The 13,395-nt window shown below is 39.6% G+C and overlaps 1 protein-coding gene across 2 annotated transcripts in view; it reads left to right on the top strand.

The window, feature by feature from the left end:
• Positions 1-11,497, top strand: part of ankrd52a (ankyrin repeat domain 52a) — a 51,500-nt gene extending 40,003 nt beyond the window's left edge. For both annotated transcript variants that reach the window (XM_079675174.1, XM_079675173.1), the window contains one exon: positions 533-11,497. In XM_079675174.1, the coding sequence (XP_079531300.1) occupies positions 533-783 (251 nt within the window). In that variant the 3' untranslated portion in view covers positions 784-11,497. The remainder of the gene's footprint in view (positions 1-532) is intronic.
• The last annotated feature ends 1,898 nt before the right edge of the window (positions 11,498-13,395 follow it).

The raw sequence follows: 13,395 nt of genomic DNA, 5'->3' as shown, positions 1-13,395 counted from the left end.
TATTTGTGTTCAACATGTGAGAAGTAGAAAGTACAGGTATTTGGGTTCAACATGTGAGAAGTAGAAAGTACAGGTATTTGAGTTCAAAATGTAAGAAGTAGAAAGTACAGGTATTTGTGTTCAACATGTAAGAAGTAGAAAGTACAGGTATTTGAGTTCAACATGTAAGAAGTAGAAAGTACAGGTATTTGAGTTCAACATGTAAGAAGTAGAAAGTACAGGTATTTGAGTTCAACATGTAAGAAGTAGAAAGTACAGGTATTTGTGTTCAACATGTAAGAAGTAGAAAGTACAGGTATTTGTGTTCAACATGTAAGAAGTAGAAAGTACAGGTATTTGAGTTCAACATGTAAGAAGTGGTCAGAAAAATAAGTAGTGGAGTGAAGTACTGATACCAGAACAATGTGCTTAAGTACAGTAACGAAGTATTTGACCTCCAGTACTTCCCAGCTGCCTGTCGGACACCTTAAAGTCTCTTCAGATGAAGTGAAAGCTGAATGTCATGTGACCTCTGCTGTGTTCCCTCCCTCAGGCCACACCCCCGCTCTGGCCTGCGCTCCCAACAAGGACGTGGCGGACTGCCTGGCTCTGATCCTCTCCACCATGAAGCCTTTCCCCCCGCGGGACCCCTCCTCCTGCTCCTGCGGCCCCCCCAGCGTGACCCCCTCCCCGGGGCTGAACCTGCTGAAGCACTGCGGCATCACGGCCTCCTGCGCCCCGCTGCCCTCCAACGGCCTCCACAACGGCTTCGTGAAGGAGCTGGACGGCTGCCTGTCTGAGTGAGAGACCCCCCCCCCCAACACCCCTCAGCCAGCTGCTAACACCACCACCACCACCACCACCACCCTTTAACCCAGAAGACCAGGAACCACACGTCTGTTCTGTGTGTGTGTGTGTGTGTCAGTGTGTGTGTGTGTGTGTGTGTGTGTGTGGTCTTCTCTTGAGGTGCAGTCAAACCTAATATGCAATTGGATCCATTCCTCCATCCTGTAGTGTAAAGCACTCTACAAGGTCACGCAGATCCAAAACAAACACAATCTGGCCGTTTAAAGAATCTTTTAACCCTTTAAAACCATAACAATTATATAATCTTAAAGCATGGGAACCATATCGCAGTATAAACCACCATATCATGTACCGCTGTGACCTTGTAGAGGAACCTTCCCTAAAGAATGATCACAGACTTCCTGTTTGATTATTCCTCCTTTTCCTCTTTTTTTTTAAAATATCCGTTAGATTTTTATGAAGGAAACACACAAGGGAAAAAAAAAAATCTAAATTCTGAGTGCAATGCTTGTGTACTACAGTACAAACCGAAACGTTCTGGAAAAAGGGTCTCGATTTAATTCCATAGTGTACTTTTAAAAAAAACAAAAAACGGCATTTTAGGACAACTTGGTAAACGCTGCTGAATCCACACATGCCGACTTCCTGTTCTAGAGTACGTGTTTGTCAAAGCTAGAATGTTTCTAAGCGTATAACTTATGACCAAAGTTGATCAACACTATTAAGGCTATAAATTATTTATTTGAGATAAAGTGTACTGTACAGAGAAAGACAATAGATCTCGATATACCTCGTCAATCGTTTAGCAGCTGCTCTTTCCCCAGGGTCGATGAGAAGCCGTAGGATAGAGACCGAGGCCTTTGACTCTAGAGGAAGGCTACATAGTGATATCTGCCAACAACACCTCATCAAACATCGTTTAGCACAGAGCGTGAACAAGCCATTTCAATTTCCCATCTCGTTTCAACAGTGTTTCAGAACGGCCTCAAAGAGAGGCGTCAGGTTTTTTTTTTTTAAAGCACTTTTTTCTTTGAAGCTTTTAAACCAGTCTTAATCACGTCCGCGTGGTCAATTCAAAACTGAGAGAGTAATGTCTGCTACGTTTTATTGGGCAGTTTTCAAGCAATATTTCATTTCTTTTGGCCGTTTTGTTTTTGTTATGAATAGACAATCACTGTCACAAAGGGCTTTTGTTTCCCTGGAATGTGTTTTTCTTTTTATTATCTCATGAAATAATTAACCTAAAGACTAAACGAATGGCTCTGTGTGTGCCGGGCATTTTACTGTCAGTGTCAACGCGAATGCACTGGATGGCCTTTTACGGCGTCTCATGAAATGCCTTTTTGACCCATGCCTTCCTAACACATCGTTTCAGTTGGAGCCCTGAGGATCTCACACACACACACACCTTTTTACAGCGTTGTTGCACCCGTAGAAAAAACTCAAAAAGCCGGCGTATTAATTGAATACGTCCGTGACAGGGAGCTGCGTTCCCTCCCAGAGGCGGAACAGGGATCTTCGCTGAGGCCTGTTTTTAGATTTCAGGAATAGCAGAAATCCAAATATGTGCTTTTTTCTTTTCGTCGTCTCCTCATCCCATTTCCCTCTGGTACTAAAGATGATTGTATCGGACCACTAGAGCTGTCAGTTTGTGACTTTATATATATATATGCTATTTGTTTTTGAAACCATGTGCTGGTGGTTAGATGACACTGATTCAGATCCGCCGGTAATGAAGAGGCACAATCTGCAAACATGAGGCGACTGGATGAGAGACGAGGACCTAGGGGAAGACCCCGCCATTTATTCAAAACTGACTGAAGTCCATTTTTAGAGCAGAAACCGGCTTCGTTTACATGCACAGAATGATCTGTTTCATGCACTCAGTACAGAACAAGACCATAAAGGAAGTTTGAATTATTATGAAAAGAACATGTTTTTAAAAAATGAAAATAAAGGGAAATACTTGCAATGACAACATTTTGATTTTATTCTCAAGCCCCGCCCCGTGGACGTACCAACCACCTTGTTAAAAAGGCTGCTGCTAATCTCCAGGTGTTAACAACTTGTATTTAAAGCAGGTGTGTTTCTCCTTCAGACCCAGACATTTCTCTTGGGCTTGCATTTTACTATTAAACCGGACTCAATCGAACTGAGAAGCGTCTAAACGTGTCCCCTAAAAGCTGAGTCATATCCGCCTTTCATTGGAATATGCACCAAGGCTTGATTTTTAATATCCAAACATAATATATGCTCGATGTAATCCTCATCCGTGTGATATTTGTGTGCATGTAAACGCAGTCAGTGTCGTGGATTTGCTGCTGAAATGATCCCGAGCCTTTTGGGTCTCTTGAACAAAATTAAATTCAGTTATATTATTATAGTTGTTATTAACGTTAGAGATAGGTACATGTGTTTTGTTTGTAATCTCAGGATCTGTGCTGAAGCAGCAGGCAGAGTTTATTAACCAATCAGATCGCAGCATTATATCGATTTGTTTTTGTGATGGGATGTTCTATAATTTAATTCTTTTTGTTTGTTTTTGAAACCCAAATCCCACAGCACTTAATGATTAGATAGTGAAGCACGCACTTTAGTACATTCAGGTTCTAAGTGTGCAACATGGAGCATATGTCAGTGTGTACTTGTGTTTACATGCGTGTGTGTTGCTGCTGAATACAGGAAGGAAGGGTCGAGCATTGAAATCGTACTCAAACGATGCATTATTTAAAAAAACGAAAGACAAAAAAAACCACTGCCCTCCTCTCTTTTCTTTGTGTTATATTTCAGGGCCCAAAATGAAAGAGACACGGTGACGTTACCCAGCCTACTGTTTATAAAAAGTCACTAAAACAAATCTCTCTGCAGCTACACACCCTTTGGTTGTTCCACAGTATTCTTATACATGCTTTTTTTATTTGTGTGAGTGATTGTGCATGGAGCTAGATCATGATTTTGTAAAGATTAGGGCTGCAGGACGATTACCTTCATCATCGTTTGGTGTTTTTAAAACGTCAGAACTTACGATGCGGAAGTTGTCAGATCAAGTATGACATGCTTCTTGTGTCACAGCAGGACAAATATAAAAGACCAAGGAAGCAGACTTTGAACATACGGAAGGGAAACATGCTCACGACCCTCTTAGGTGGTGAAAATGTTGCTCAAAGATATTCACTCTCAAAGCAGCATGTGACCGGAGCTGAAATCTGCAGTTTCTGATATTTTCCTGTATGCAAAGTCACGATAAATCCATCCTATTCGATGATGTTCTCGTTGGTAACGGTTCAGCTAAACGGAGCATCTACCTGGTGAAGCAATGACAGGTCCAACTGTAGCAATAGAGAGAGTGTGTTACCGTGTGCAGCACAAACATTGCACTGCCATCCGTTCAGGCCAAGTCAGAAAATCAGAGCATAAATGCCAATGGAAGATTTCTAACAAAAAAGGGTTTTAAGATGTTCTAATAATAATAATAATAATGATGTTTGGTCACAAGTGAAGGCCTGTTTGCCAAAATGCATGGAGAGGTGGACGAGGGGAGAGCCTCTCTTTATTAAAGCAGCAAAGGATTTATGCATTAGCCGTTTACAGTCCAATCTGAGCCATGTGACTGACGTGAATGTAGGGTCCGTTCAGTTGTCGCTCTCCAGTTGTACGCGTAGATATGACGCAGGTAGCAACAAACTCTCTACACATGTATACGTAGTAGTCTTCCTGCATTGATATCCTTGTTTTGTGTTGGAGAATAGGCCTGTGTAATATTCTATATATTGTGTAGCGTACAAGGTGAACAAGTTAATATTCATCCATTCCATTGAGATTGCCTTACAGTAAAGAGGGACAAACAGTAGATCACACACTCGTCGTTTAATAGCCTATATTTGACAAAAATGCACCTAAGCTACACCCATTTAGTGCCATAGAAACCTTTATTTGCCTTTAGACATAAATCATACTCACATGGTCAGTAAATATTCAGAAGTAGGCAGGATTATCTGTGTTTGGAGCCGCATGTTTTTCCACCAGTTATTATTATATTAGTCAAAACTATATCAATATTTGCATGGGATATTAAAATGCAAGTGTTCTGTTGAAATGGTAGAAGTCAGTTGTATAATTTGACTTTTTGTAATCCCTTTTGGTATTGGCAAAGCAATCCCTTGGTTGTGTGTTGTGTGCGTGTGTGTGTGTGTGTAATGAGATATTGTGTGAGAAAAAAATTGTTGATGTCCAAAAAAAAGCATGGTATAGAATTGATTTGCCTCAAACGGATGTCTCCGCACTGTGGGAGAGGGTTAGGGCCACATGAGAGAAAGATTTTGAGATGGGACAAAAGTTTAAAAAAAAAAATGTTCTGAAAGGTCAAATTTCTGAGAGAAAAAAAATTCTGGGAAAAAAAATACAATTCTGTGAAAAGGGGAAAAATAGAAATGGATTAAAAATTCTGAAAAAAGTCAAGATTCTGAAAATCAGATTTTAAAAAATTGTGGGAAAAGTGGAAATTCAGTGAAAAAGTAAAAATTCTAAAATAATGTTTTTAGAGTTATGCAAAGTAACAATTCTGATGAGGGAGAGAAAAAAAATCTTAAAAGTCAAACTTTCGATGAAAAAGTAACCAAAGAAAAATCTCAAAAGTCAAAAGATTCTGCAAAAATTCCAATTCTTGTCGAATGGTAAAAACTGAAAAGTCAAATTTCTGAGAAAATAACATTCCAGGGGGAAAAAAATTCTGGGAAAAGTTGAAATTCTTTGGAAAGAGTAAAAATAGAAATAGATGCTTTAAATATTTTGTAAAAAGTCAAGATTCTGAAAAAAAAGATCTGAACAGTCAGAAATCTCACGAAAGTCAAAATGGTGGGAAAAGTGACTATTCAGTGAAAAAGTCAAAATTCGAATATAATGTAAAAGTTATGCGAAGTAAACATTTTGATGAGAGAGAGAGAAAAAAATTCCAAATTCTGGGAAAAAAGTATTTAAAAAAAGTTACATTTCTGCAAAAATTCCAATTCCGGTCGAAAAAAGTAAAAATTCTGAAAAGTCAAAGATTTCTGCAAAAATTCCAATTCCGGTCGAAGGGTAAAAATTCTGAAAAGTCAAATTTCTGGGAAAAGTTGGAATTCTGTGGAAAGAGTAAAAATAGAAATAGATGCTTTAAAGATTCTGAAAAAAAAAATCTGAACAGTCAGAAATCTTACGAAAGTCAAAAATGGTGGGAAAAGTGACTATTCAGTGAAAAAGTAAAAATTGTATTATAATGTAAAAGTTATGCAAAGTAAACATTTTGATGACAGAGAGAAAAAAATTCAAAATTCTGGGAAAAAAGTATTAAAAAAAAGTTACATTTCTGCAAAAATTCCAATTCCGGTCGAAAAAAGTAAAAATCCTGAAAAGTCAAAAACTGTGAAAAGTAAAGATTCTTGGAAAAAGTGAAAGTATTTTTTTCACTTTAGCTCGCATATCAAAATGTTTCCTCATGTGTCCAAAGCCCTCTTCCTTACGGTTCTTACTTGAAGTAAAACGGCAAATTTCAATTCAGCTCTCTGATCCACTGTTGAGCCTTTTGCCTTAAAAAGCTGAAAATAGAATGACCTGGCGGTAAACGTGCGTCACCTGTCGAGTTCTGCTACTCGTTGGATTGTTAAATAATACAAATTAATGTTGGACACCTTTGGGTGTGAGGAGGGTTCGACGGTTGCCGGTGGTGCAGAGATTGTTAAGGATTTCGCCATATTTGCCACTGTGAACGAATGCATTTCACTCGTACACGAATCAAAGGGGGCTCCTCCGTCACCCGGGGCCTGGGGGTCAAAGTAAACCTCAAATACAGAAAGAAAAAAAAAAGTCTGGAATTGTTGCTTATTGTACAGCTATGCTAACAAAGAGTTACATCTCGTGGTCCAGTGTGTAAATCCTGCGTAACCCAGCCTAAACCAGAGAGCTGTTAGATTAGATGCGTTTCCTACCTTTCCTTTCGTCGGGGCGTCGCGCCTCTTCTTATCGGACCTGCAGTTTTTTACCTCATCGGCGATGTTGTTGTTGCTGATTTCTCTCGTGACTTTTGTCGGAAATGTAAAAACATGCACAAACAACGAACCCTTTTTTTTATTTTGTAGACCCTCTTCATTGCAGCCCACAGAGGTCACACAGGGTGAAGGTAGCTATAAAACTTTACCTCTGGAAGTCAGAAAGACACTGAATTCGACTGTATGGCTAACGCTAGTTCGACCGCCTTCCCTTCCCGTTCATCCCCCACCAGGAGCGTGAAACACGGAGCACAGCGGCGGCATGGTGCCTTTTTATTCGTTACTACCGAAAGGTACGGTCTTCCATTCGTATTTCCCAGAAGCCTTATAATGGGAACAGGAAATGACACTGACTACAGGCTCCGCCCCCCCTCTCTGATCTCAAGATGAAACTCAGAATGAACCGCACATAGCTGATGCGGTTTCTATGTTTCTGATCACGTTATATAGGGCACATCAACACATTGGAATGGAAGGGGGGTATAATAAAAAACAAAAAGCACAAATCCAAAGAAGGCACCAAATTTAGGGTTTGATTGTCATAAAAAACACACTAACTGTAGAGCGACCGGCGTCAGAGGTCCTTCTGACTGTTCCTCTTCATCCAGATCAAAGTGTAGGCAGAGTGTGTGTTGTGACTGCAGAATGTAAACTCGATGTGTTTCCTGCTGTTAGACTGACGGTGGTAGCTGCGTACGGTGTGATCATACTAATAATCCAAGTGACGTAACCTTCGTTTAAAGGCATGGATCTCTCTCAAGCTGACCTCGTTTTGTTTTGTGGAAAATAGACAAAAGATAAAAAGTGCAATAACCTTTTGTTTATCGTTGCTTCCTTTGAGAAATATTTAATATTCTGTTTAACACCAAAAGTCCCTGTCTGTAGCACGTGAAGGATCGTTTGATCGTGTGTGTGTGGCATTTGATCGTGTGTGGCGTTTGATCGTGTGTGTGTGTGTGTGTGGCGTTTGATCGTGTGTGGCGTTTGATCGTGTGTGTGTGGCGTTTGATCGTGTGTGTGTGGCGTTTGATCGTGTGTGTGTGTGTGGCGTTTGATCGTGTGTGTGTGTGGCGTTTGATCGTGTGTGTGTGGCGTTTGATCGTGTGTGTGTGGCGTTTGATCGTGTGTGTGTGTGGCGTTTGATTGTGTGTGTGTGTGTGTGTGTGTGGCGTTTGATCGTGTGTGTGTGTGGCATTTGATCGTGTGTGTGTTTGATCGTGTGTGTGTGTGGCGTTTGATCGTGTGTGTGTGTGTGGCGTTTGATCGTGTGTGTGTGGCGTTTGATCGTGTGTGTGTGTGTGTCGTTTGATCGTGTGTGTGTGTGTTGTTTGATCGTGTGTGTTGTTTGATCGTGTGTGTGGCATTTGATCGTGTGTGGCGTTTGATCTTGTGTGTGTGTGGCGTTTGATCGTGTGTGTGTTTGATCGTGTGTGTGGCGTTTGATCGTGTGTGTGTGTGTGGCGTTTGATCGTGTGTGTGTTTGCTATTTCATCTGAAAACTGTGATTATAATATCGGACTCTTTCGAGGCTGCCTGCTCAGAGGAAGGACGGTGCACAAGTTGACTGATAGATTTGAGTAGGTGCGTTTGTTTTGGACGTTGATGGTATCGTAGTTCTGCTTATAGCCGGTTCATTTGCATGTGTAGACGTGAATATGCATCCTCCTCCTCCTCCTTGAATGAAAAATATTTAGACCTGCTGTCAGTGACGTGTGCAGATACAAGGAAATATGAAATGCCTTATATTTGTTTTTAATGTCGAGCATTAAGGGTTCTTACCGTGTCCCTCCCTTTTCAGCGTGTAGCCTAAAGCGTGTACACATGAGACGCGCTTGAGATTCATATCTACTGTATAGCCTGTGTGTGTGTGTTCTGATGTGTTTCCTGGAGCTCCTGTGATTGTGGTTTTAGAGAAAAAAAACATTCCCCTTTTTGAAAGTGCCGTTTGTTTTCACCAGCAGGGGAGGGGAACACGAATTATCACGAAGGAAAACAAACACTTTCCGGTGTTTTGCTGTCGAGCTGAATGACACAAGGTATAAGGCAGCACCTTACAGACTTCTTCTTCTGGGGAAATAGTCCCACGTTACTCTAAAGCAGAGCCATATCAGACCATGTCCCTTAGGAGCCCCTTTGAATGTGCTATTAGGAGTAGCCTACTGTAGGAAAGGATGTCATTCTGCATGTTCTGTGATTTATTTTAGTAGCGGGTGGGTCGTCCCTTTTCATGTGTTTTTATGTTTAGTCCGCTTCACTGTAGACGGCGCCACCTCATTGCAACTCACGAGCTATTAAACAATCCTCTCAACTGGACTGAGGGCAGCCTTAACTCATCAACAAGATAATAAAGGGTTGCCTGTTTTTACTTTGAGTGGCTTATCTGGGGGGGGTTTAGAAAGGGGGAGGGGCTAAATCAGGGCATGTGATGAGTTACAATCAAACAGTGAGGAAACATTTCAAATTAAGACTTGGCTCGTCCGACCTACATTCCAAAGTCGATTTTAATTTACCGCCGATCGAGGATTTTTTTTTTTTTGCTTTTGCCGGTGTGACGTCGATGACAGGGTTCCCTACTTTTTAACGCTGATTACCTCATTTACAAATCTGCAAATATCCTGCTCTACTGTGTGTAATAAAGGAGTCGATGCCATCACCAGCACCTGTGATGACGACAGGACCAACGGAGTTAGAAGCAACAGCGTAGAGTCGGCCAGGCGGGGGACATCGGGTTCAGACGACATTTTTACAATTGTTTTGTGAGGCCGCTAAGATGACTTCAATATCCACCGCTGCTGCACCAGTCTGCACCCAGAGGCGTAGAGAGGGGGGGTGCTATTTGAGGTTTTGTGGTCAAATGTATGGCGGCGTATTAGGGTCTTTGTAGGTGAAGTAATAATTATAGATTGGGAGATATTAGAAATAAGCTCGGGTTAGAATTATGAACAAGTTTGAAAATAAGTTGTAAAATACACGACAAAAAAAACGGATAAATTACTTTAAAAAGGCAGATATTTTCTGAGTCAGATTAAAGTTTTTGTCACGAAGGATTTCTGTGATTAATATCGTATATGCACAATAAGATTTCCGAAAATCTCTGAGAATAAAATCTACTTTTTACGATAAATCTTAACTTTAAGATAAAAGTATGTACGATAAAAAATCTGATAAATTGCTAGAAAAAGATATTTTCTGACTCAGATTAAAATTATTGGCACGAAAAACGTCTGATTAATATCGTTATAAATGCACAACAAAATGTACGATGATCTCTGAGATTAAAATCTACTTTTTGAGATTAAAAAAAATCAGTTTTTTTGTTGGAAAAAACATGGATATTTTCTGATAAAGTCATAATATTTAAACAAACAAAAACTCACAAATCTACGAGAAGAATATTAAATATACCCTTAGATAATAAAGTCATAAATACAAACTCATGAAAGTCTGAAAAATACTTTTAAAAGGTGTCTTTCTCGTAAATCTGTGAGATTTATTTTGATGTTTTTATTGTCTTTCTATGACTTCAATCTTATCATCACCCGTCTCCCCTCTCTCCCTAATTTCAAGTATTATCATTCTTACCTCTAAAGCCACTAATACGCCATTGTACAGATCCATATCCCGCGTTATTGAACTAAATGAAATCTCCTAACGGCAGACTGGACGGCGGCCGCTGGCGTTGCTCCACGTTAGCATCACTCGCTGTTTTTCAGTAGCATTTCTCCTACCTCCATGTTTTTTGCAGCCGTGAGTATCGTTTGTCTCTCCACCTAATAATACAAAATATTCACAGTACGGGATAACAGATTTATCATAAGCAATGGTAGTTAAAAACATAAAGTGTGCTTGGTTGTGCTGTATGTGTATATGTCTTATTTGACGTTGATTAAAAAAAAAAATATTTATGAGAAGCATTTATACGACAAAATACCACTGGAATGTGAAGCCAGACAATGTTATGATGCAGATTATGATGATAGTCTATCCCCTTTAACATTCAGAGGAGTTTTAGTTCAACATGCATTGGCTTTTCTTTGTATTTCTTTGCTTTCCACTTACTGCCCTGTGTAGTTTGCATTACTCCGACGTTTACAGCTTCACCGTCGCTCCGTTATTCCCCCGCAGCTGTAAAAGAAACAAATAAGAATTTGTATTTCTGTACGATGCCTTTCAACACATCTGTCCACTCAAAACCAAATTTAACAGGCGTCCGTCTCACTGCCCCTTCAGTGTAACAGTGAGGGGTGGGGTGGGGTGGGGGTGGGGGGGCAGGAGGTGAAAGGTTTGAGGTTTACGACCCCCCCCCCCCCATTTAACCCCTTAATCCAGAACAACCCCCACCCTCTTCCTGAAACCTCAAGCCATTCATGATTTTTATTTAATTTTTGTTTTTTGGTTTCTTTTTTCTCGACAATGCAATCCTGAAAGCACTTTGCCTTGTTATTCCTTTGTGTGAACATGTGAATGATGATTTGTTACAAAAATGTTAAATATGTAAAAGATCATTCACTGTTTTGGAAAAACCTGCATCTGTCTTTCTGACGTTAAAAGAAAAGGAAAAAAAAACAATTTAGTGACATTAAAAACCTGAATCTATTTTATAAAATGTTTGCTGCAGCCAATTGGTCTTGTCATTCAGTATTGTGGCTTAGGGTTGTTTGTGTTCAATAAAGTGCTATTGCTAAATATTCTGTCTGCTCTCTCGTCGTTATTCATTCACACTGATTCCTGTTCTTCTTTTGGGGCTTCACTCTATCCGGTGGACGTGTCCCAACAGTCAATTCAATAAGTAAATATTTACCAACTTTCATTTCCAAACCTTTCGTCTCCAAGGTTCCTTTTAAACATGTCTCTAACAGTGTATGGCATTAGTAGTGTAATACTGAAAGCTGTGTATTGTACTGCACTGTACCTAGCCAGAAAGCGCTCCACTCCGCTCCTGTGTGACCTGGTTTGGCTGTTTAGCTACGTTAGCATCACAATAACTAAGTTCTACAACACCCAGTTGTCTTTGTGTATTTGCGAATGAAGCGCCATCTCATGGTTAAATCCTGTAATTGAACAAATGGGGAAATTTGGCAACGCCCCCAGCCACTGGGATCCGCTGGGTGGAGTCCTATCTGGAGTGCTACATCTGTACATGAAGACGCTCAACGAAGGACAAAGATGAAAATAGCATAAATACAATACTCAAAAAGCCGAAAATATACAAAAATCTGAAAAACACACAACATTAAAGTAAAATTATTAGAAGAAATTCTGAGAAATGTTGATTCTGAAGTCAATTTCGGAAAAAAATCTAAATTCTTTTAAAGTCGAAATTCTGAGAAAATTATCTGAAAAGTCAAAAATCTGGAAGAAATTCAAAAAACTTGTTCTGTTGATCATTACATGACATGTTACTTGTTAGAGGCTTTTATCCAAAGTGACTTACATACTCTACTGTGGACAATCCCCACAGGAGCACTTTGGGGTGAAGTGTCTCAGGGACACAACGACATCCTGACTGCAGTGGGGTTCAAACCTGTGACCCCCTGATCCGAACACCAACGCACAACCCACTGCACCACATGCCAGACGCCCTGTTCTTCTTTTGGGGGTTTACTCTGTCCGGTTAGGGCTAACCCTAACCCTAACCCTATTAAATAGAAACGTAAATATTTACCAACATTCAAAACAACCAAAACCTTTCGTCTCCAATGTACGTTTTAACATTTCTCTAACAGTGTATTATATAAGTCGGTTTTTTTAGACTTAATAATTATTTATAGTCTACTAGAGCGGAAAGTAATCCTCCTGAGACCTAGAAAAATAATAGACAGCAATCTGAGAAAAAAAGTCAAACATCCGAAACAAAATTTGAAAGTCCAAATCTGAGATAAAGTAAAAAGTCTGAGAAAAAAAAAAAAAAATTCTGGAAGACGGTACATTTTTTCCCATCACTCAAATTAAATAGAAAAGTAAATATTTACCAACATTCAAAACAACCACAACCTTTCGTCTTCAATGTACGTTTTAACATTTCTCTAACAGTGTATTATATAACTCGTGTTTTTTTTCTACTGAAAGCTGTACGGAATTCAGGAAAAAAAAAGATTCGGAGCAAAAAGTCAACATTTTGAGAAAGTCAAAACCATGAACACATTTTAAAAGTTTTGAAAGAAAAAGTAAATACTGAGAAAAGTCAAAATTCTGAGAAATGTTAATTCTGGGAAAAATCAGAATTCTGAAAAAATATCTAAATTCTGAAAAAATTCTGATGAAAAAGTCAAAATTCTGAAAAAGTAAATAATAATTTGGGACATTTTTTGGGTGTCGGAAACACACAGGTGTGAGGAGGTAGCTTGACGGTTGCCGGTGGTACAATGCACAGCTTACATTTGTATATAATTTTTTTCTTTTTTTAAATGTGAAATAATGTTTGTGCAAAAAAGATATGTATCAAACGCTTCAACCTGCAATAACATTTTTGGGTGTCGGAAACATACAGGTGTGAGGAGCTATCCACTATCATAATATAGGACGAAACATAAAGGAGCATTACATCCTGAGGTCACCATACAGGTGTGAGGAGGTAGCTTGACGG

This window comes from Notothenia rossii (genome assembly GCF_949606895.1).
Source record: "Notothenia rossii genome assembly, chromosome: 4".
NCBI classification, from domain to species: Eukaryota; Metazoa; Chordata; class Actinopteri; order Perciformes; family Nototheniidae; genus Notothenia; species Notothenia rossii.
The sequence above is the reverse complement of the archived record's forward strand: the minus strand, read 5'-3'. Positions and strand labels throughout refer to the sequence as shown.